At 46.1% G+C, this 25,443-nt stretch overlaps 1 protein-coding gene across 2 annotated transcripts in view; it reads right to left on the bottom strand.

Annotated features, from left to right (window-relative positions):
• The window catches only part of STK24 (serine/threonine kinase 24), a 103,220-nt gene that overhangs the window by 15,077 nt on the left and 62,700 nt on the right, over nucleotides 1-25,443 (bottom strand). For both annotated transcript variants that reach the window (XM_070408688.1, XM_070408689.1), the window contains exons 3-5: nucleotides 14,001-14,057; nucleotides 6,690-6,798; nucleotides 6,245-6,402 (exon numbers count right to left, since the gene is read on the bottom strand). In XM_070408688.1, the coding sequence (XP_070264789.1) occupies nucleotides 6,245-6,402; nucleotides 6,690-6,798; nucleotides 14,001-14,057 (324 nt within the window). The remainder of the gene's footprint in view (nucleotides 1-6,244; nucleotides 6,403-6,689; nucleotides 6,799-14,000; nucleotides 14,058-25,443) is intronic.

The following is a 25,443-nucleotide window of genomic DNA, read 5'->3' as shown; positions in this document are numbered from 1 at the left end:
GCCCAGCCCCCGCTTGTGGCCTTGCAGGGGACAGGGGCCAAGCCCTCCACTGTACTCAGTCTAGTACAGCTTCTCTGCGCTTGTCACTGCACTGTAAACCCACCATAACTCCAGGCAATTAAGTGAGAACCCTATAAATCTCTCACACTCACCCTACAGCAAGGAGATAGAAAGCCTGAAGCCCCATTCAGGTCATTTTCCACCTTTAACTACCTGGAAAGGATTCATCTGTCATGTTCCCGCAATCCTAGTGAGTATGAGAAACCCTCACTACCATCTCCCTGGCACATATATGCCAGGCCTATCACATACCCTATATTCTTCTGTTCTCAGGGAAGGCTGTAATATGCAAGCTCTAAATTCTTTGTACATTTTACTAAAGATCTAGATGAACCAGTATCAGGAGCAATATGCCTGTTTTCCTTCTATCTGCAACCTGCACTCTACTTTATCTTACCTGTGTATTATTTTTAAAATCAGCAAAATGTGACTTATTCCAGAGTCCCTCCCTCCCAGGAGGAGGAAGATGGGTGCCCGTAGTGAGCACCCATAACTGGAGTGGCAGGAGGACCTGCCTCGTGTGCAGGTACCAGGAGTGAGGGCAGCATGCACGAGCAGAGGAGGCAGCGAGGACGGACTCTCCTGCCACAGCAACCCCTCTACCCAACAGGTTCCTTCCTAAAGTCTGTATGGTTCCTATCCGTCTGCTACTCTACCCGCCCCCGCAACTAGATTTCACCAGAGCTGCTGCTCTTGGCAAAGCCTGCTACTCAGCCTGCCTCCCACTGAGCGGCTGCAGGACCTTTGTCCAGGTGACCTCTGGTGGGTGTACCTCCAGACTGCTCTGCACCCGGTACCACTTAAACCCACTCCGAAGCTAGAAGGCCCCGGCCGATGGCGTGTCTGCTGGCAGTCTGTCACGATGTGTGGGCACGCATTTCCCTGTGGTCAGAGGGCTTGCTATTGGGTGCCACGCCAGACAATACCCAAACAGGCAGCAAGACTTTGAGGACCTGGCACCCGCTTCCACCTGCCAGGATGGACCAACCGACGTTAACCAAGGAAACAGCATCCCAGCCCCACCCGTTACGCAGCCAAGTCTCCAGAGAAGAGCAGGGGCATCACTCACTTGCTCCCCTGGGAGTCGCCAGCAGAGCCCTGTCAAGACAAAGCACATGCCAACCTCCAAGGCAGCCAGCCTAGGCAGAACTGGAGTGTCACCCAGCCTCTCGGGACCCTTCTCTATACCCTCCTACATCACCAAGTGCCGGGTGTGTGGCTCCCGACATCTCGGCGCCCTGGGTCGCCCCTCAGCCCTCCTGCCTGGCTTAGTTCAGAGGTCCCTTTCCTGGGACTTCTGTAGGGGACTCCTAAAGTGTCTTCCTGACTGCAGGCTCCCTCTGCAGACATCGAACACACTCCTGACTGACTTGGAAACCTCGACTGGCACGCGAATAAACGGCAAGCAATTTGGCATCATATATCAAAAGCCATAAAAACATCCAAACTTGTTAAAACCAATTAATTCCGCTTCTAGGAATCTATCCTAAATAAATACATTTTAGATTTAGAAAACGGCATATGCTGCCAAATATATTCAATGGCAGCTTTACTTACACTAAGCCTTAAGAATGACTAAGCTGATGTGGCACATAACTTATTGAAGTACCAAGCACTCGACAACAATGACACCGATCCGGAATCATACATGCAACTGAGTTTGTCTTATGACTGTACCTAGGAAATAGGGCATCAGATGCAGAATATGTGTCTGTGTTTTAAGATATGTTATGTGGGGGAAGGACAGACATTTCCAAAGCAATTAAAGTTCAAGTATAAGAAACTCGTTATCCACAGAAACCAGAAACACCCATCAGAAAGGATATATGCACCCCTATGTTCATAGCAGCACAATTTACCATAGCTAAGATTTGGAAACAGCCAAGTGCCCATCAGCAGATGAGTGGATTAAGAAACTGTGGTACATCTACACGATGGAATACTATGCTGCTGTAAAAAGGAAGGAACTCCTACCATTCACAACAGTATGGATGGACCTGGAGACCATTATGCTGAGTGAAATAAGCCAGTTGGAGAAAGATAAATATCACACGATCTCACTCATTTGTGGAATATAATGAACAACTTAAACAGATCCAGAGACAGAGAAGCATCGATCAGACCATCAAACCTCAGAGGGAAGGCAGGGGAGGATGGGGAGAAGGGGGAGAGATCAACCAAAGGACTTGTATGCATGCATATAAGCATAGCCAATGGACACAGACACTAGAGGGGTGAGGGAATGAGCGGGGGAGGGGGAGGGGCAATGGGGGGAATAAGGACACTAATGTAATACCTTAATCAATAAAGAAAATAAATCAATTTTTAAAGAAAAAAACAGGATTTTCAATATGAGTTCAAGTCAAAAGCTGTGAGGGGCTAGTGCTTTGCACTGTAGACATTTGTGAACAGATGTTTTCCTATGTGAACGGTTCTAGGGGGCACAATCCTAAGTGACAACACAGAGTAACTGTTGCTGATGACCAAGGATTCTCTCTCAATGGGGCTGCAGGTTGAGTGGGTACCAATATCCAACATTCTAAATCCCTGCAATACCAATCACTGCAATCTTTAAGTAGAAGTAAGCTGGCTACAAATCTGCGGCCAATGCAATTTGAGTAGCATAAAAAATAGTGCATACAAAATATTCTAGAAGGAACCACAGTCAACTCTATAATCAAGAGGAAGAGGGGGAAACCCTGGAAAACCCAAATCACAGTTATAACCAGTCAAAAAATAGATCAAAATGGATTTAATATAAATGATTTACTTAATTAGATGCAATACTTAGGTACACTTTTATAAGCAGCATCTAGAGGTATAAAGATCACTTGTGCTACACAGCAATTATATAATTGGTCCAAAAAGGCGCCATCGTAACTACATGCTAAAATAAAGCCCATCCTTCCCCCACCTCCAGGGCTCCTTACAGCAGGGTCTGTGGGCAAATCCTGATCCTGCACAGGGCCAGGGAGGCCAGTGGCTCAGCATCAGGTCGGGGAGGGCCAGTCCTGCACTGCAGTGGACGGGCCACCTGCAGACTCCAGCAACCACCGTGTTTTCACTCATCTTTAACCATTTTATTTTTCCCTTCAATACATCACTCATTTCCATTTTTCACCATGGTCAGACTGCCAACGGTTATTTCAGAGATGACTGGATACCAAAATGATGTAGCTTGTGCTAAGGTGGTAGGGCTACAGATGGTTCTCTTTTCATCTCATTTTTTCCCCCCGTATTTTCCAGATTAAAGCGTATGTACTGCTTTTGAGACCAAAATGGGAAGAGTTACTTACAGGAGAATACTGACACTGGCTTCTCAGTGTCTACAGGATGTCGTTTCACTTAACAGGCAAGTTACATCCTCTGGCCTCATCCCCTAGCAAATTCTTCACCACAATGTACAATCCAAACATGAATGCCCTGCCTTTCCTACATGGACTTGGGCCAAACACCCTTCCCTTATCTTTGAGGGGCTGAAAAGCCCTAAGTCTGACTCCTTGCTCAGCTCATTCTGATGTACCTCACTCAGCCCCCTGCACTCCCGCTTACCTGTGTGAGCACCTGACACCCAGCACTGCCATTACTCACTGAAGAAGTAAATTATTTAGCACAGCACACAGCACTGGGTACAACTACAGTGAAGATCAAATGAATGAGTACAGAGAAAAGGACATGTAACAGCCAACGTTTTTACCCAAGTCCAATCCATTTCCTGACACACCATCGTAATCACCTTACAAAGGAAGGGGGCGGGGGTGAAAGTTCTGCAGCCCGAGACCCTGCTCTAGCAAGGAAAGCAAAGGCTTCCTTGTCAGAGAGCAGAGTTTTCTGCCTTAGCACCACCTTCAAAGTCTGAGGTCTTCTTAAACAAACTAAGCTGCCCTAAGTCCCCTTCATAATAACAGTAACAGTTACGATGAAGGTTCTTCAGACATACGGGCTCTCATGACTTAGTGATGCTGAGCTCAGGTTAAGAAGTGAGGTCGACAGTAAGATGCCCTGCATGTGCAATCTCAGACGGAACCTAAGCAGCCCAGACAAGTGACAAAGGGTCAAAGATACTGGTTGAAGAACTGGTTGTGTTAAATAAATAAGCTTGTAGATATATACGTAAAACTAAGCCTTGGTCCCCTTTTTGTTTGGTGAGATGAAAATGCTAGGGAGGCAGGCAGATAAATCCCTTTCTCTTCCCAGCCTGACCCTCCTTTGCGAATCAGCGTGTGTACCCAGATGGAACGGCCTGCATCTCTTCATGTGTTGCCTGACTTTAGATCCATCTTATTGGAATTTCAATGAGTTCAAGTCAAAAGCTATGGAAGCTAGTGCTTTGCACTGCAGACATTTGTGAACAGATGTTTTCCTATGTGGATGGTTCTAGGTGGCACGACCCTAAGTGACAAAACAGTAACTGTTACTGATGACCAAGGACTCCTTCTCAATGGGGCTGCGGTTGAGTGACGTGCTTTCATGATGATGTAACAGAACCTGCTACTCTGCAACTGTTAAGCTCTTTACCTGTAACACAGAGACCAGTAGGGAAAACATCCACAAGGAAGAATGGGAGGGAGAACGGGAAAGAAGCTGAGTTGAGTTTGTGTTATCAGGAGAGCAGGGTGGCCACCACGGCTACAGTGCCCCTCTAAACATAAACAGCCGTCAGGCAGGCCTCGGTGAGGGTGGCAGTCACTGGAAGGATATTTCACAAAGCAACTCCGAAAAGGCCTTTTGTCAGGCACTGTTCTTAACAAGAGCTGCTAGCCCAGAGTCACAACTAATGAGAGTGTGTGTGACATCATCCCCAAGGGCCCAGCCTCTGGAACCCCACTTCTGATAAACCCCAAGACTCAGACATAGAGCAAAATTTCACATAAGCATATTTTCACACATGGTTCCCAGTAAAGAGTCAATAGGAAATTTTTTTAAGATGTTTTAAAAAATAGTCAGTGGGTATAATCCAAGCCAGTGGTCAGCAAACTGCAGCTCGCGAGCCACATGCGGCTCTTTGGCCCCTTGAGTGTGGCTCTTCCACAAAATACCACATGCGGGCGCACACGTACAGTGCGATTGAAACTTCATGGCCCGTGCACAGAAGTCAGTATTTTGTGGAAGAGCCACACTCAAGGGGTCAAAGAGCCGCATGTAGCTCACGAACCGCAGTTTGCCAACCACTGATCGAAGCAAATGAAAGATTTAGCTTTTAACCTAAGTCAGAGGAAAAGGTAACTAAAGGTCAGTGACAGTTTCTTGAGCTCCCAAACCAAGTGTGCATTTCCTGTGAGTTTGCACCTTTTATCTACCTAAAAAGAATAGTGCAACTTCTACTGATCAGATAAGAGCATTTGATCTTGATAAGAACGCCAGGAAAAAGGGTGGCAACACTCCACAGAGAAATCTCCATGCTCAGAGGCTGCCTTTGGCAACAAACACCCAGAGACCCCCGCACTAGGGAGAAAGACGGGAGGGAGAAGGTCTGAGGCAGCCTTTTCCTTTCTCCCTCTCCCTCTTTCTTTCTCCTTCTCCTTCTCTCTAAAATCAATAAGCATGTCCTTGGGTGAGCATTAAAAAAAAGAGAGGTTGGAAAAAGGGAATTATAATTCTGCCTCATGTTGGTTAGGAGCCTGAGAGAGTAACAATCCTAACTGGGTACTAAAACTAATGACAAGAAGGTTCTGTAGCAACCTCTAAAAGCATTATTCCATTTCTGTTTCTCTTGTGGGATCCTCTTTCTGTCCTTGTCCCTTAAATATCATTCAGAGTTCTGTTCACAGCCCTCTTCCTTCACCCACTCCACTCAGGCCTCAACTATCACCCATACACAAACAGCCCCCGAGCCCTCTCTGTGGACCCACACCCCACATGTTGCTCCACTGGGTGCCTTTACCGTGGCCACCACCTTGATCCTCTGTCCCTCCACAACCACCTTCAAACACACTTTTCTCGGTGCTCCCCACCACCACCACCACCAAGGAGACATTACGCTAAAAACCTCACTGACTGTGGACTGGATAAACAAAGGGTATTGCAGGAGACAGAGAAGAAACCTGCTTTTAATCAAAGTCCAAGAACGACCTTTCTGACCTACTTCAAGGTGCAGTCTTCACTCTCCCTGGAAGAGCTGTAAGGTGAAAATACAAGAGGAGGAACTCTCCAGACCCAGGGATGGTGAAGCGTCGGCTGTTACCTTCGAGTCGTAGGCCGACTGTTTGATGACCTCAGGTGCCATCCAGAAAGGGGTGCCCACGAAGGTATTTCTCTTTATCTGGGTATCTGTCAGCTGGCCCGCCACTCCAAAATCAGCCAGCTTCACCTCTCCATGTTCAGAGAGCAGAACATTGGCAGCTGCAAAATAAAACCAAGATGCCTCCTGATATTATTGCTGTATTGTCCCGTCCATGATCATTTTGGGGATGTTTCCGTCCTCTCCTCAGCGAGATCATGTGCTCAACAAGAATAGGCAACAAGGCTATGCTTCTAAGCAGACAGCCCTCCACCCACCCAGGCATGCTGCAGGGACACTAAGTGACACACAGACAGCCCCCCTGGAGAAGGAAAGCACCGCTTTACTCTGCAGCACGGTCTGATCCACCTGAGGTTTTCAAAGCAATAAAAACAAGATGCTTTCTTACCTTTAATGTCTCTATGAATTTTCTTCTCCGAATGCAAATAATCAAGTCCTTTTAGTATTTCTCTTAATATAGTAGCAATCTGAGTTTCATCTAAAGGCCCAGGTTCTAACTAACAAAACAAAAAAAAGTGTTAAAGTTACTTATATGATTCTAAGACATTTGAAATTATAAAACAGTCAATACCCATGTTAAATGGACAATAATGAAAATCTACTTCAAAACAGGCATTTTGTCCAGACGATTAAAACTTACTTAAAGGGCTCCAAAACAACAATAAAACAGAGAAAATGACTTTGCTGAGTGAAGCAAAGCCGGCTAAGAACTAAAGTAGGGTAGGGCCAGTGAGAAAGTCCATGGTCAGCCATACTGTGTTGGGCCATATGGAATTTTAGCCCAGAAAGCAAAAGCCCAGAGACTCCCAGTACCTGCTGGGTAGGGTACGAAGCAGCGTGGCTCTGTCCTACATGTGTAATGGTAATCAAAGGGAAGGCCGAGGAGCCCACTGCTTTCTGAGAATGTCCCTGCTCCACAATTTTTTAAACCTAAAATTTAAAGCTTGGGGGAACACAGCTAAAAGAACTCAATTCCCAACGACTGGGATTTTTTGTTATAATATATATATTTATGTAATAAAAATAATTATCCCCAATTAGGTAATAATTACCTCTGAAAACTTTTATTCTGAGAAACTCAAAGCAATTTATAGTCACTCCTTGATAATGATAAATGTATAAAGTGTAAGGAAGAAATGTCAACTACATATATGCCCTTTTTAAAAGGGAAAAAAAATGGGTTCTAAAGCTCAGTTCACATTGGGTAGATCTGCCATCACTTGCAGAGTGGGAATTCAACCACAACTAAATAATTACATAAATTACTTCAGCAAAACAACCGAACACCCCCGAAAGAACTGGTCAGAACTGGTCAGATGGGGGCGGGAGGGGGGGGGGGGACAGAATTCTAATAGCATATCAATTTTTCATCTGAACAATAGTCCTCAGAATTACATCTTCAGACTTGACAATGAATGCATCGTAACCCAAACCCACACATCTTAGCCCACACAATCCTGTGACATCACCAAGTACGCTTTAAAAAGACAGATGCTTTAGAGCCGAGGAATAAAAACTAAGACCCGCCTCGTAAGGTCGGGTTCTGCCTGATGAGCACACTCTCTCAGGCAGGCAGTCCTGGGTGTGTGTCAGGGCCGTGGCTGGGAAGGTGGCGGCGGGCGGTGAAGCTGAGACCCCTTCCTGCTTCACGACAGCTGTGCTCGTGCCCGGAACCGGCTCTGGCTCATCTAGCGAGCTGGGCCGCCTCTGCTCACGGGCCCAACCTGGTCTACACAAAACCCACAGGGTCTGGGTGCAGGAGGGGAGGTTCTCCTCCTGACTGTTGGCTCCCTAGGATCCTGGCGGTCGGGCAGCAGGGCACACCTGTGATGGAGCAGCTTCGGCGCCTCACCTCACACACAGGGGTGAGACGACGTGCTGCTCACTGTAGTTTTACTCGGTATTATGTGCTCAGGGAAAGTCACAGTGCCTGGGCCAACTAGCCTGCAAGGAAGTATCCCAAATTCTAATCGAGATACTATCCAAGTTACCTCCGACTGAGGCAACAGGTCACACACTTCGTTCCACAGACCCTAACTGTTCCCAGTTATCTGACCCCAAGAGTCTTATTTTCAAGAAACACACATTGAGACTACTGTTCCAAACACACAATCTGGAAACCCTGCCTGTCTGCCTTCTCCACATCTACTTTTGAGTGTTCATAGAAAATACAAGTTTCAGCACTCAAAATGAGGGAAAGCGCTGAACCGGTTTGGCTCAGTGGATAGAGCGTCGGCCTGCGGACTGAAGGGTCCCAGGTTCGATTCCGGTCAAGGGCATGTACCTTGGTTGCAGGCACATCCCCAGTGGGGGGCGTGCAGGAGGCAGCTGACCGATCTCTCTCATCGATGTTTCTAACTCTCTATCCCTCTCCCTTCTTCTCTGTAAAAAATCAATAAAATATATTTTTTTTAAAAAACGAGGGAAAGCCACTTTTCTCATAACCTAGGGCAGTGGTCGGCAAACTGCGGCTTGCAAGCCACATGTGGCTCTTTGACCCCTTGAGTGTGGCTCTTCCACAAAATACCACATGCGGGCGTGTATGTACAGTGCAATTGAAACTTAGTGGCCCATGCGCAGAAGTCAGTATTTTGTGGAAGAGCCACACTCAAGGGACCAAAAGCCACATGTGGCTCGCGAGCCGCAGTTTGCCGACCACTGACCCAGGGGAAAGAGAAGGGCAGAGATGCTGGCATATTTGCTCTTATTCACACCACCAGAACACAGTTGTTCAAAGTCATATCACAGAGTACAAGCCCACATCCTCCTCCACGCAGACCACCAGCAACACGGGGCTAGGCTTGGGCTTAACTTCAGCCTCCCTTCTATTATTACCCAGTCTCTGGAAAGAAACAGCAGAGCAGCCTGGTGTCATCAGCTAGGAAAGATAAGAAGAGCTCAGAAAAACTAATAGAAAAATCTCTTCCTGGATCACTGAGAACTGGCCCTTTTAAATCTGGCCTACACACCACCCACCAATGATTTATTCTTTATTTAGGGGGGGGCGGGTAAAGTGGATGTCCTTGGTGTCAAAACTCACTATAAGCGGTATTCAGTTGCTCTCTACATGACAGAAATCCTCACTAGTGGTAAGACCAGGCTGAGCTAAGTTCTCGGAGTCATATATTAGCACTCTCCACCATTACTATTTCTTTTTTTAAAAAATATATTTTATTGATTTTTTACAGAGAGGAAGGGAGAGGGATAGAGAGTTAGAAACATCGATGAGAGAGAAACATCGATCAGCTGCCTCCTGCACACTCCCTACTGGGGATGTGCCCACAACCAAGGTACATGCCCCTGATCGGAATTGAACCTGGGACCCTTCAGTCCGCAGGCCGATGCTCTATCTACAGAGCCAAACTGGTTAGGGCTCCACTATTACTATTTCTAGGCATTATAAACATGGCAGTCTCTATCATCGAGAGAACCGTCGAATTTTCAAATAACTGTTATAAAAGAAAGACTACCAGCTGCATCTCACCTCTGGGTGACTCTAATTCCCTCTCCCCAAGTCTGTTCTCTCAGCCTTCCTCTGCAGCAGACACCATTAACCAGGAACGGGGCCACCCAACAAGAGGCCATACCTGCCCACCTCCGCAGCAGCAGGTACAGCACGTGAGTAAGTTCTCCCCAGTGGAACATGAGAAGTGACACATGCCCCTTTCCTGGCCTTGGCCTTGGCCTTGGAACACTGGCAGCCAGAAAGCACAACTGAAGACCAGGGAACACCACGGGATACAGAGGGTAGGACCACCCACCAGTGCAGGACCCTGGTGACCCTGTGGACTAGAGCCCACTGACCCCAACACGTGGAAGAGAAATAAATTTCTATCTTGTGTGAGACACTGGGGCCCTACAACAGCCATCGCATTTTTAAAAAACATGTTGCAGATACATGTTCAAGTTTGCCAAATACCTCTACATAGTATCAGATTTTTATATGTGACAATATCCCGGTTTTTAAAATGTTATAAACATAAGACCCTCTCAAAATAATACTAATAGTTTTCAATATGTAAAAGATAATTCTTGTAAAAGTGTGTCTTCTCAGAAAGTTGGGGGCAGAGGTAAGAAGTGGAGAAAGATACAACAAGGTCAGAGGGAGGGAAAGGACAGCATGGGATCAGGGCTGGCCATAGACTTTTCACCTGGTCACAAGGAGGTCCAAAGTCCAACTCTGTTTGCGAGCTGGGACACCTAACCTGAGTGTCCTGTTTCCTTATCAATGAAAACGAGATGATTAGGGACATCCAAAAAGGATGCCTCGTTCTTGTCACCAGGGCCACTGAGTGCAAAGTAGATGGCAATTTGCTGGGGCTCTCATACTCCACAAGACTTTTTTTTAAATGAAGAGTTCTATATTTCTTCCAACTGTTATGTCTAAAATTTCACAGACTTAAAGTCAAAGGTCCAAAGAAAGTTACCACTAAATAAGTAAATAACTATGGCATTAATAATGAATAAATTATAGCATTTAGAGACTAGAATTGCTGCCCTGAAAAACTTGAGGTCAGACAAGAGTCCCCACGAACAACTTTTTATATGCCACAAATGAAATTCACTTAAGATAATACAAAATCTAATTAAACAAAATGAGATAATTTTCTGCAGTCCTTAAGTATTTCCCAAAAGAGTAAAAAAAAAAAAAAAAAAAAAAAAAAAAATCCAATTCTTTGTGTGTGTACATTTATGGAAAAGTAGTGAAACAAGTCATAAAATTTATCCAGCTGTTTTGTCACTGTTCCCATTTTAATGTAATGGTTCATACCATATTTAATATTTTTCTTGAAATTTCCTTTGAACATCATTTTGACCAACTGCTTTTATGGTTTATAATGTTAGAGGATTTTTTTAAAATTGGGTACATAAGCTTTTTAGAGGTTTACAGTTTTAGAGTTTCATCTTCCCTAAAAAAACTACGAATTGCTACTATTATTGTGAGAAAGCAAGCTCCTTTTAATCTTTGACATCTTTCCTTAGTGAATAAAACCTATGTAGACTATAACCACTAAAACACAGGGCTTCCTTCAGCTCTCACGCTGAGCAGTGAATAATGCAGACCATCACCTGACAACTTTCCATCAGGCAGGACCCACCCTCCAATACCAAAATGATAGGTTAGGCCTGTCCTGGAAATCACCACTCACCCAAAGGCCAGCTTTTGTAGGGCAGGTAGGAAAGAGGGCTGATTACATTAATTTCGCTGCATAGCCACAGAGGGGAAAGATGTCAAGAGCTAAACTACTGTGTGCAGTCTTTTAAGAACTGATTTTGCATATGCTGTGCCTCAAGGAATACTTAAACAATCCCTATGATTCACTGGTTGTTTTGGAGCATCTTGCCAGAGGCCAACATGTAAACCGTGTTTTACCATGAGAAGCAAGTCCCAGCCTGTGACTCTGAGGTCATTCTAGCTCCCATTATCTTGTGTGGGAGACAGTGGCACACACTAATGGCGCAATAGGTCCGGTCCAGGCCAGGCAGCAGCCGGGAACGGGTGCTGGCCCGGCTCCTCCGCAGCCCCACTGCATACCCTGCCCCCTGCTCTGGTATGAGCAGCGTGCTGCAGGCCTCACACCCTGCCTGGGTCTTCCTCTGAAAACAGTTTAATTTGTTAAAATCCTAATTCTAACTAATTATAAATTAAAATATTGCCCACATATTTTGGAAGCTAAGTTACTATCTGAAATTTAAAACAATGATAGGGTATTAGCTCTACAAAGGTTAAAACCAGTTTTGGAAAACTAGCAAACTGCTCTTCAGTAAGATAGTGACAAGCAAAATCCTTCTTGGCTTTTATGAATAAACTAGAGGCCCGGTGCACAAAAATTTGTGCACTGGGGTGGGGGGTCCCTCAGCCCGGCCTGTGCCCTCTCGCAGTCTGGGACTCCTCAGGAGATAACGACCTGCTGGCTTAGGCCTGCTCCTGGGTGGCAGAGGGCAGGCCCAATCCCTAGGTGCAGCCCCTGGTGGGGCTCAGAGCAGGGCCGATTGGGGAGTTGGGGCGCCGCCTCGTCATGCACAGAGCAGGGCAGATCGGGAGGTTGCGATGCCACCCTCAGTCACGCTCAGGGTGGGGCCGATTGGGGGGTTGGGGCACTGCTCCCTGTCACATTCAAGGCAGGGTCAATGGGGAGGTTGCAGTGCCACCCTGTCACGCACAGAGCAGGGCCAATCAGGAGGTTGGGGCGCTGCCCCCTGTCATGCACAGAGCAGGGCCCATCAGGGGGTTGGGGCTCCGTACCCTGTCACGCACAGAGCAGGGCCAATCAGGGGGTTGGGTGCTGCCCCCTGTCATGCACAGAGCAGGGCCCATCAGGGGGTTGGGGAGCTTCCCCCTGTCATGCACAGAGCAGGGCCGATCAGGGGGTTGAGGAGCTCCCCCCTGTCATGCACAGAGCAGGGCCAATGAGGGGGTTGGGTGCTGCCCCGTCATGCACAGAGCAGGGCCGATCAGGGGGTTGAGGAGCTCCCCCCTGTCACGCACAGAGGAGGGCCCATCAGGGGGTTGGGGAGCTCCCCCCTGTCACGCACAGAGCAGGGCAGATCAGGGGTTTGGGGCGCAGCCACTGTCACACTCAGGGCAGGGCCGATGGGGAGGTTATGGCTCTACCCTATCACACACAGAGCAGAGCGGGGGGGGGGGGGGGGGCACCCTGTCACACACAGAGCAGGGCCGATCAGGGAGTTGGGGCACCTTCCCCTGTCACAAACAGAGCAGGGCGGATAGGGAGGTTGTGGCCCCGCCCCCTGTCACACACAGAGCCGCAGGGCGATCAGGGGGTTTGGGCGCTGCCCCATCACGCTGATCCGGTGCCAGGAGGCCTCGCGGCTCCGCTGATCCCGGTGCTGGGAGGCATATTACTCTTTTACTATATAGGATAGAGGCCTGGGGGCCGGCTGGTTTGCCCTGAAGGGTATCCTGGATCAGGGTGGGGGTCCCCACTGGGGTGCCTGGCCAGCCTGGATGAGGGAATGATGGCTGTATGCAGCTGGTCACACACCCTTCAGGGTGGGGGTTCCCACTGGGGTGCCTGGCCAATCTGGGTGAGGGGCTGAGGGCTGCTTTCAGGCTGGCGGTTGTTGACTGAAGCTCCCAACCGCTCTTTTTTTTCTTTTTTTTTCCTTTTTATTCTGGGCCAGCTTTAGCTCTGGCTCTAGCTATGAGGCTTCTATAATGGAAACAATGTATAACTCCAGCTCTGAGATCCCGGCCGGCTGAAAGCTGGTTTCTGGGGTTTTGTTTAGCTTCTATATTTGTTAGAATGTTTCAAACTGCCAGCTCAGAGGCCAGCAAGTCAGGCGGGGAATGTTGGAGTCTGCAGTCATTGGAACACGCAAGCCTCATGTTCGCTTCCAGCTGCCTGGCTGCTGGCCGCCATCTTGGCTGACAGTTAATTTGCATAAGGATATGCTAATTAGCCAATGGGAAGGGTAGCGGTCGTACGCTAATTACCATGTTTCTCTTTTATTAGTGTAGATTCATGGGTTTTCCCAAGAAACAACAAAACTGGTTTCAAAAGTAGACCTGTAATTGTCAGTAATACATCAGAAGCAGAAATACATATTATAAGAAAGAGTTTGGCCCATTTTTCATAGAACTTAAAATAGAGAAATGGAAATGCATAAACATAGAATTACTTTCAAAACCAAGAAGAGCCTTAATACGCACACAGACTTCCGACATAATACTTACTAGATCTAGTGCAGAGCCTCCACCAAGATATTCCATTATTATCCACAACTTAGTATCCTACAAAAACAAAAAAGAGAGAAATTACTTTAAAAATGAGCAAAACCAGAAAAAAAAATAAGCTATAGGGTTGTTTTTTTGTTATTTTGAAACCATAAAATTTAATAAATACATATATACCATCAAGGAAAATGTGCCCAGTAAGCCATGGGCCAGAGGCCTGCTGTGTCAGAGGAGCTGCCATGTCTGGTCAGGCCCTGTACCAGACTCTTCCAGGCAGGTGACCAGACTTTCTGGACCAGCCATCTCTGAAGATGGGACAAGACAGGACCACAGGGGGCTCCACTCGTAAACAACCTCCGGCCATGACCCACAAGCACAGTAGGGTTTGAGATCCTGTCCCCAAAGTCGTTCAGTCCAGCAGCAGTCACACAGTCTCCCCCTAGGTGTCAGCCAGGTGCCCGGAGCACATAGTCCTAGGAGCAGGTCACTTCCTTTCTGTGGCCTGCAGCTGTGATGCAGGGACTGACCCCCATCCCTGTGAGTACAGAGAAAGGCAATGCTCCGAAGATGGGGTGGTGGGCTGGCCAGCAAGCCTGAGCTTCACAGAGGGCAGCCCATTTCAGACCCCCCGAGGCTGCCGTGCTCTCAGGGAGCTCCAGGAAAGGAGGCCCCTGCTGAACTAAGTCTGTGTCTGTGTCCACCTAGCTCCCCGCACCAGCGGGGTGAGGTGCCATTTGTGACTCTGTCTTTCCCTTTTCTCTCTCCTGAAACCATGCAGCTCCCATGACCTCCAGCATTCTCTTTTGAAACATAAATCCCAAACTGCTTCTCCCTTGAAAGCAAGCAAGCAAGCATCTGCACTGTTCTTCCCGTGTGGTGGTCAGGAAGACTCGGGCTTGGGAATGAGCCAGACCAGGGTTGGGATCCTGACCACTCCTTACAGCCTGAGGGGCCTGGGAAGGTATTTCCTCTCTAAGCTTCTGACCCATGCCCAGCTAAGTGCCAGAATAGAACAGCTGGTGAGATGAATAACCCGTAACAACACTGGTGGCAGGTAACCCTTCACTGATACTGTGGTGGCTGACCCATCGAGTGCTAGTGGTGTTCTGGCCTACTGCCTGGGAGCCATGTCCATGGGTATGCTTATATCAGCAAGATTCATTGCTGACTCAGTGTTTTATGGTAGCTTTCGTGTGCATCAAAACAGGGTAGAAAAACAAAACCTTTCCCAAGGCTCTTCAGTACCTTCAGGACAGAACTATGCCTCTGACCTTCAGATCATCCCCAAGAAGGCCCCTCTGCCAGGTGCCATGGACTCCTGGTTCTAGTGAAAGGCCTCTGGCTTCTTGGACCATTTCACCTCAGCAGTGAAAACCCTCACCGGCCTCATATGCTGAACAGACTTTTGCTTTAGCACCTACTGGTCTGATTTCCATTGTAGATTTACTTGTCTAAGCGCCAGGGGACAGTGCCAGGCACGCTCGAGCTCAGGAGGGCTACCTGTGGTGCTCTGCAGCCAAGGAAGGGTCAATCACACTGACTGCACTCACTCAGGGAGGCAAAAAAAATCCCTTCTAAAATTTAAAACAAACCCTGACATCTGAAGTCAATTCTATCATATTCTAAATAGACAGTCCAAGTATGACTGTATAGAGAACACTTACAAGCTTTTAAATGGCCTTGACTACTAATATGATGAAGACAATTTAAGTCTAGATTGCAAAAGGCACAGAAAGAAGCCTTAATGATGTGTTTGGAATCCACCTTATACATACAAAGATCTCACTTAACAACCACTCATCCAGTCAAGGGCACTTGCCTTGAACAGGCTCAATCACCTGCTGGTCCTGACTTAAAGAGAACTCCCTATCAGAAAGAGTGATCTCCAACCTCCTCTCTGTTCACAAATATGCCCAATGGCAGATCTCTCTAACACTTGCCACTAGAGAATGTTGTGTTGCTCCTTCCAAGCATTCCAAAAGCATCCTGTCTGGTAGCTAGAAATAAACTATTCCAGGGAACGCCCAATACCATTTTTGATGACATGGGAAATTTAAATTGTTTTCCTATAAGGAAACTGGGATTTCTACTCTCATTCCCCTTTTTTACGGGGCTGTTTGACCCAGCTCCCATCTCTTTTATTATTTTATGGGCACTAAGGGCAAGTTTTCAAGAGCAAGATAAACTCTCAGCAGGTCTGTAATCTCTCCTCACCTCACTCCCCACTGCAGGGAGCTGTGCAATAGGACACGCTGGGAACAGCCTTTGCTGACTCTGGAGATTCCAGTGTCACCACACTGCTTCCTGAAATAACAAGACACAAGTGACCACACCTTGTCTGCCATTCCAAAGTTCCATCCTGGGTTAGCCTAGCAAGCAACTAACTACCAAGGAAACAAAACAACCCTTTAAAGTACTATTTCTTCCTTTCAGAGATAAGTGACCCATTTCCAGTGCTGTCCTAATACCACAGGGGGCATTAGAGCAATAGCAGGACACTGGCAAACCACTGCTCTCCAGCTAAAAGGCTAAAGCCCCACCCTTTCATTGTAGAGACTTCGCCTTTCTGGAGAGGAAGATGCAGTAAAAAGACCAGCCGGTTTCTATTTTCATCCAGCTGCTTCCTGGTACCAGACATGCTGGGGTATGAATGCTATTATGTAAACATGAAGTCCACCAGATTCAAGGACACTTAGGAAAACAGCAGTAGGTCCTTTTTTCAGGCCACTGCATTTTAAGTACCTTAGCTAGGTCCTATGACTAATGTGTTTTTGTCCCCAATTCCATCAGCACCACTAATCCACTAATTGGGGAATAAAATGGAAACTGCATCTCGAAAGGCTCCAGTGGCCACCGCCTCTTGCCTAGACTTGCTTTCCGACCTTACTGGGTGTGTCACTCACTCCTGCCATGGAGAGCCGGCCAGTCCCCACTCACTCATGGCTGAGATGCCACTGGGCAGCTTTTCCCAGGGGCCAGCACCAGGAGGCAGCAGTAAGCAGGGTGAGTACCTGCCTTCGGCACAGGGAGCTTGCCTTCTAGAGCTGAAGACAACCTTCAACAATGCTTGACTAACTATAACTCACAAGTGGGTGCCATGAGAGTGTATAGCAGGGACCTGCCAGCGCACGTCAGAACCTGAATGATGACTGGGCAATGGGGTCAGGGGGGAAGTGGAGGGAGGGGACCAGGGGGAGAAACGCAGGTCAGCAGCCAGGTGGCAGGAGTGAAGCTGCAAGGCAGGAAGAGGCAGCATCAAAGACCTAATGGAAAGAGGGTACAAGGAGGGGCGGGTGGAGAGTGATAAAGACCAATCTTGTAGTAGCTGGGGTTGTAAACATGTCAGACTTTCTCCCAAGTCATTGAAGGGTACCAAAGCAATGCTCGCTTGGCAAGCACTCAATGTGTGTGGAGAAGGGGCTGGAAATGGTTAAAGGCTCATGTACGGTCTGGGGAGAGGCGAAGGCAAAGGTGAGTGTGACATCATCTGGAGAGGCTTGGGAGGCAGAAATGACAGGACTAGGTGGTGCGCAAGGAGGTCAAAGTGACTTCGGCTTTGGCCTCACTTTAATGAACACCTGGCAGTGCCATCTACTGACAGGAAGCCCAGGGGAAGGAGGTACAGGGTACAATCGAGTGGTTTGACATAAAGGTGTCCACCCAACATTATAGTGAGTCCATCTCTTTTATCTTTAGAAACAACAACAAACTCCTGATTTTAAAACATCTGAGAGCTTCTACCAATTCTATCATGACTTCCAAACTCCGGCTTGGTGAACTAGTGCCCTTCACAAGCTGTACCCTCTGTCTCCCCACCTCACTTCCACATGCTCTACTCCACGCCCCCAGAACGCACCCCAGTCCAACCCCTACAGGTTTCTGCACAGGGGCTCTCTCTGCTGGACTCCCTGCACGTCTAGCTCACAGGGCAGCTCCCTGAGGAGACCGATTCAGGGTACCATCGCCCTCCTTCATTCTCTACACCCAAGCACTGTCCTCACCTTCCTCTTGCCTCAGAGAGAGGGTCATCTCACCCTCCACCCAGGAATGGCTTGCAGCTACATCAGCGTTTCTCATACTTGACCTGACACGTGGGGAACAATTCTCTCTGTGGGCACTGCCTGGTGCCTATAGAGTCTAGCAGCATCCCTAGCTCTCTATCCACTAGATGCCAGTACCACGGCTCCAGTTCTGTTGACCAAAAGGTACTCAGACACTTCCGATGGCCTCGAAGAGCCAAAATCACCCTCATTGCAAGCCACTGCACTGTATGATCAAGTGCTACTATACCAGAAGCACTGGCGAATAATTCCCTCCTCATTCCAGCCGAGTCGGTTTGCATATAGGAACCCTGAAACCTCCAGCTAGAAGACTGTCACTTACTTACATGAGACACCCAAGCTTTGGCTTCCTCAGCCCTAAAAAAAATGATAATAATCTCCATGTTTCTAAACCTCACAGTTCAATTGACAATAAAATGAGATAATGAATGTAAAATCACTCTGCAAAGTTCGAAGTACTAAACATATGCAAAGTGCTATTAGCTTATCAACATAATCACCCATAAATGCCTTAAAATAACCTGCAGAAACCGAATCAGCCCAATTAACAAGACCAAATAGTATTTCTCTGCATGGGAGTGTCTGAGGAAAATAAAATCTGGAACAATGATTCATACCCATTCTATACTGGAATTAAAAAAGAATTACTGCTCTCCCAGCCTTGAGGCAAGAGTGTCTGAAAAGGATAGTCTGGTCAAAGAGACACTTGGCCTGTTCTCAGTGACCAGATGAGCATGCTGTCCCTGCCTTGATGTGCAAGCACGGCCCCCATAAACCTCACAAATGGTGACCTGTGAGGCACTCTAAGAGAAATAAATCAGAAGAGTTCTTAAAACAAGAATAATTTTAATCAGAATAATTTCATTTTTTAAAAATTACCTCAACGTAAATCATGAATTTTCCTGTAATATAATTTTCCCATATGGGGAAAGAAAATGGCTAATTTAATTCGGGAATCAAAATGTAAAAGGTACCCACAGAGGGAAGACCAATGAAGACACTGAGAGAATGTATCCACCTGCAAGCCAGGAGGAGAGGCCTGAGAGGAAACCACCAGGACTTATCTCAGACTTCTAACCTCCAGGTTTGTGGGGAAATGAATTTCTGTTGTTCAAGCCATGCCGTTTGTGGTACTTCATTATGGCAGAAAATAAGGACAGTCATCAATCCGTAAGTGGAAAACAATGGCATCTCAACGAGTTCATCTTTCTCTTATTGTAAGGTTGAACACTTTTTTTTTTATATTTTATTGATTTTTTACAGAAAGGAAGGGAGAGAGATAGAGAGTTAGAAACATCGATGAGAGAGAAACATCGACCAGCTGCCTCCTGCACATCTCCCACTAGGGATGTGCCCGCAACCCAGGTACATGCCCTTGACCGGAATCGAACCTGGGACCCTTCAGTCCGCAGGCCGACGCTCTATCCACTGAGCCAAACTGGTTTCGGCAAGGTTGAACACTTTTATATATTGGAGAGTCATGTTTATTTTCTATGAATCCTTAATTCATTTTCTTTGTCCATTTCTTTTACTGCGTTACAGACCTTTGTTAAAAACAGGAGCTTCTGACATTAAGAAAATTAGCCTTCTGCAACATGATCTGCAAATACAGCATTTTCCTCATTTGTCTTTGGGTTTTGCTTTTGGTAGTTTTTGCTTGCAGAAATTAATTTAATGGTGACACATCAATAATGATGCCACTTATACGCAACCTGAATTGTTGGCAACTGCTTTTTAAGAACCTGTGCTGGTGACTGAAATGGGGGCTCCCTTTTTAGGGAAAAGGGGGCTTGACAGACAACAACAGATGACAGGAAGGTTAGAACAAGGTAAACAAGACAGGTTAAGATTCCACACAGTTAGCAAGATTTTTTTACACAGAAATTCTAAAATGAAGTTAAGTCCACTTTGCATCTACACTGAATCATCTAAAGTACAGCAGGTTTTATTAAAATACGAGTGGCCTGGTGCACAGATTCATGCACATTGAAAGGACATTAGCTAGAATGCCTGGGGTGGCGCCACAGCTTGAAGGGAGTCTGCGCAGTGAGTGGGGTCCCTCTGGCAGGTGGGGTCCCTCAGCCTGGCCTGTGGGATCGGGCCAAAACCGGCTCTTGGACATCCCCCAAGGGGTCCCAGAGTATGAGAGGGCACTCTGCAAAGTTGCTGTCGTACAGGGTGTGGAACGCAAATGCAAGTGTGCAGTAAACCAGATTCGGGAATCGCGAGGCCCCGCGAGGAATTGGGCTCCCTCCTCTCTGGTTCCAGGATCTGTCACCTGAGAACCATGCGTCACCCGAGAACCACCACTGCCAAGTCACTGCAGCTCAGCAGCTCCTGCATTGAGAGTCTGCCCCCTGGTGGTCAGTGCGTGTCATAGGTACCGGCTGGTCAAACCAGTCACTTAGCCTTTTATATATAGATAGACAGGTGGGGTAAGACTTCCTTAACAATATGTTTTTTAAAGCAAAGATACTTTTTTGTTAAGATGTGGGAATGAACAAAGAATGTTGAGACAGGATTTGAATCCTGCCTCTGACCCTTACCAGCTCTCTGACCCTGAGACCAGTCCCTCAGAGACTCCCTGACATCACAGCCTTCCAATTGTATTCAAGGTATAGAACATGGTTCTTGACCTCAAAAAACTTGTTTCCCTGTCTCACTGATGCTACCATTTCTTAAATAATTTAGACAGCTACTATGCACATGGTGTATATCTAGACTCTGACTTTAATAAACTTTTCACAATAGAAAAAGTGGACAAATAACTACAATCAGACAGCCTGCAGTGGGTGCCACAAAAGAGATACAAAATGCCATGGGTGTTCAGAGAGGCCCATCTGAACGGAATGAGGAGAAGGCTTCCATGAGGCTCTAGGAGAGAAGTGGTATTTGAGCTGCACCTTGAAGAACTAAGGCAGACAAACTGGGGCAGGGTGACAGGGGTGTTTCTGGCAGACACCTGGGGATGGTCAAGGAATAAAGTGATCCTATTCAGCTAAGCAGGCGAAAATAATGCCAGCTGGTGGAGTTTCAGCTTAACTTAATAAGCAATGGGGAATCACAACTTTCAGACAGGAGGATAAGTAACCAGCAACTGCCTGCAGACAGAATGAATGAGCAGGTCAGGGCAGGCAAGACCTGGAGACACTCTAGAAGTGGCGCTGGTGAGTGTTTCCGCTAGGCTGAGCCGCAGTAAGTGAGGACTTCAGGAATACAGATAGGAAGGTCAGAAAGAGGACAACCAGGTGGACAGGGGAGGGAAGCAGAGATAGCTCTTTGTACTTTTCCAATATTGATGGGACAGTCTGGTAGATACACCAGAGTAACAGTTGAAAAATATGGTTTTGGAGTCTGGGAGAGAAGTTGGAACCAGCACAGAGATGGTCATTGATACAGTGAAATTTAGTGTGTGGGGACCCTCTGGGAGCCCTTTGGGTTAGTATGAAGATTACTTTAAGCTGAAAACATTTTTTATTTAACAGATGCAAAAAGAAGCCTGCTAGGACCTTCCCTTATCTGACTAAAGCAGCAATTTCTGGGAGGCGAGGCTGCATAAAGCCCCTCTTTGGGGTGGGCCTACTTTCAGGAGGAAGAACAGAATAAACCTACCACAAATCCCCAGGCCTGAAGGAGGAAGCAGAACCTCTCCTATCTGTAGAGACAACAGCACATATTTTCTTATCTGCTGTAAAATCCCATTTGTCTTTCCTAAAGAAACACATTTGTCCTTCTCCTCCCTTTTCCTTAATTAGGATATAAGCCTCTATCATTTAATGAGTATGCATACTTATAAACTTTTTTCCTGTTAATCTTTTGTCATTTTAATTTACAGACCCCTCCTAGTCAAAAAGAGGGTAGAGGAAAAGTTGTTTTCCTTTCTAACAAGTGACATATAGCAATGTTTTTAAGTGAAGGGGTGCTCAGAATATACAAGTATGGGCAAAAGTAGGTTTACAGTGTATGTGAAAGTTTACTCTTGTATTATCATTTATTCGTGTATTATGTATTTTTTTTTCCTATAAGAACAACTATAAGCCTATTTTTGCCCACCCCTGTATGCGAGTCATCCCAGGTAAATAAAGGTCAGTCCCAATCATTTTACTAATCCTTAGATAATAAGATGATCCCACAAGCATAGGAGAACATTAAATCCCTTTGAGTCACTTTCCCCATTGGCTACCCTACTTCTCAAGTGCATTTTGAACTTGTGCGTTATCTCAGCAACACAACTGAAGGCTGGCTGAGGCGGAATGACACAGCAGCTGTGGGTCTATAACGGGCACCCATAGGGAAGAAGGCCTTACATTTAAAAAACAGAATTTCTGTGGAAAATGATTTGTCAATACTGTCTGAAGAGGCTGCTAGAGTGAAGGAGCGAGGTGGGGACCCAGCACAGGTCTGATGCACAGAAAGCCTGTGACTGGCCTGGCTGGAAGCAGGAGAGGAGGCACATGCTGTGGTGGACCTTTTAGTATATGTGCTGCCGAAGCGAGCACAGTGGTGGACCTTTTGTGTGTTAAGCACATTGCTGGTGCCCACGTACACACATTATTTCCACTAGTGCTCACCACATCCTATGAGGCAGCTGCAGTAGGCCCAGGCCCTAAAAAAGGAGCCAGAAGAGTAAAGGAACTTGCAGGTCCAAGAATGCAGCAGGTCCTAAAGCCTTCAGCCGGTCTCACCACCTCTCATCCCATTAGCACACCCCTTCTCTGCTCACCCCAAAGCAATCCTGAGGCACACAATGGAAGGAGAATAATTCCGAACACCAAGAGTAAGCACACTGATGAGGAAAGGGGTGGGGACAGGAGATCCCAGGCTTCTCCCTCTCTTCCCAGGCCCTGAGAGGAGAACAAAGGCAAGGAAAGTCTTCTAGTGTTGGAAACAAGTGTGAAATGGGAGAAAGGCCGCTATACACAATTAAAAATAAGGTTGTACAGTAAGACCTGAAACAGCACAAAGGGAAACAAGGCAACTGTAAATTACTGGATCAAATCCTTCGCGCAAACAAAAAAAATCAAAACATGATGTTGGAAACACTACATACACCAGAAACTACAGAAAAAAGCCAAAGGAAAACTTACAGCATTATGTATTCCTATTACCAAGCCGAAAAAGGAAAAAAATTAAATGTTCAATACAAAAGTTAGGAAGAAGACAGAAGCCTAAGGAAAGGAACCAACCTAAGGAAAGTAAGGAAAAGAATAAAGATAAAGATACATGTATAATTAATAGAAAATATTAGAATAAGCAATAATATACATTAATTTTAAAAATAATAACCTCCAATGTCTGTAATCGAGAACAAAATACCAAAACACTAATTTGCAAGTATAGCAAAAAAAAAAAAAAAAGAATATTATTACAGAGAGGAAAAAAATTTTAAATGCAAACAGACTGCAATATTTTATGATAGTAAATTTGAAAATCCAGAATCAAATAGGTAATTTCTTTGTAATTTATAAATTAAAATTTACTCAGAAAGAACAAGAACTATGGGTAAGGAAAGTGATCAATAAACCGCTTCTGTATAAAGATAGACAAACAAACAGACAGACAGCTAGAAGTTCAAATGATTTTGTCCTTGAATGAAACAGAATATTCTAGCAACTATCCTGACTCATGGGACTTTTCATGACATGACAACATAACACTTACACCTGGAAAAGGTCCAGAAGGAGGTGGAGGAGGTTCCTGCTAAGGAATGGACAGAACTCCCAGGAAAAGGGAGGGTATTATGGCAACCAGTGCTTTTCTATGTGCAGGGACGCAGTGCTGCCTGGGCACAAAGAGGGTTATTTCTAGAGAAGAAAAAGGTGCTTTTGGAAATGAACTTTATGTGTGAGAGTCTCTGTATGGGTAACATTTTCTTATCTGACTTTCTAATACCACCTGCCCCCTTCCCCCACCCCCATAACTCTCAGGATTTGCTCAGCACAGCACAGCCTGGTCTGCAGTGTTTTCAGGCCTGAACTTGCCTTGGTATCTGTACTCCTTAACAACCAGTCAGCCTTGGTTTGGCAGAAACCTGAAAGGACAGGAAGAGAGGTCAACTCTCACTTTCTTACAGAACTGCTGTCCTCCCAGGCCATCTTCCGTCCCCTCTATCAGCAGGGGCCACTCAGCTGTGACCCAGTGTTGGGTGGCGACATTCACTGAAGGAGGGGAGGGCCGAGTCCTCCACAGGACTAGGGACAGCCACATTCTCCTTCACAATGGGTGGCCCCAGAATTTCTAGTGTCTTCCTGCTGGTCAAGTAGGTGGAGTCCCCACCACCATTTTGCATCCATGCAATGCAGTGGCACCTCACAAATTACTAAATACCTTCATAGAGAGTATTTCATTTGATGCAATCATACTGTCTACTTAGGTAATCTCGTATACATATACATACATATTTATACTTTTTTTTTTTCAGAGAAAGTGAGAGGGAGAGATAGAAACGTCAATGATGAGAGAGAATCACTGATCAGCTGCTTCCTGCATGCCCCCTACTGGGGATCGAGCCCACAACCCAGGCATGTGCCCTGACCAGGAATTGAACCATGACCTTCTGTTCATGGGTCGAAACTTAGCTACTGAACTACACCCAGCTGGATTTCTTAACATTTTACAAATTAAGATACCTAGTCAACGGGAAGAAAGGAGAGCAACTGGGACTCAAATTCAGATATTCTGACACTGAGTCAGAAACCTAAGCCAGAATCACAATAAAAAAATCATGACCTCTAAGCAATTTCTAAAGAATTCCAGTGAGGAAAATACATTCTAATGTAACTATTCTTAACATTTAACTGTTTCAGAAATCAAGGAACTCTAATCTGACTGCTAAAAAGTGCATCAATTTACAAAACGTATGTCTATAATTTGAGGGATTCACACACAACCCTCCATGCCCCGTTTAAGAATTATTGTCCTAATATCCTTTAATAAATTGGAAAGAACACTGGGCATTCCCTATAAAGCTCTTCTTGGGGCATAAGTCACAGGATTGTCTCTTCTGGTAAAGATGACCTTGTAACTGTGTGCTTACGTGTTCACGGATTTTAGTATTAAACTCTCCCCAATGGGTACAGATATTCCTCTCTTCCATCAGCATAGAATTGACACAACACAGCAATAAATCTATTAATGGGGAGTTTCTGTGCTGAATGCTGGTAGATATTAAGATGAATAAAATCACTGCTTAAACTTACGGATGCTCACAAGGTTATCAGGGAAATACATTCACATATAATCTAAATCTGAGGGGAAAGAAGTAACAAAGAGAAGCATGAAAAAAGTGCCCTGGGAGGTAAAAGAACGCTTTTTCTTTCCTCCCTTGTATCTATCCTCATTAAAGAGCAAACATCAGTAAATGATTACAAACCACCAAATCG

This window comes from Myotis yumanensis, unplaced genomic scaffold, assembly GCF_028538775.1.
Source record: "Myotis yumanensis isolate MYYU_CA2020_CCGP unplaced genomic scaffold, mMyoYum1.0.hap1 SCAF_3, whole genome shotgun sequence".
NCBI lineage: Eukaryota > Metazoa > Chordata > Mammalia > Chiroptera > Vespertilionidae > Myotis > Myotis yumanensis.
This window is presented reverse-complemented; position numbering and strand designations above follow the sequence as displayed.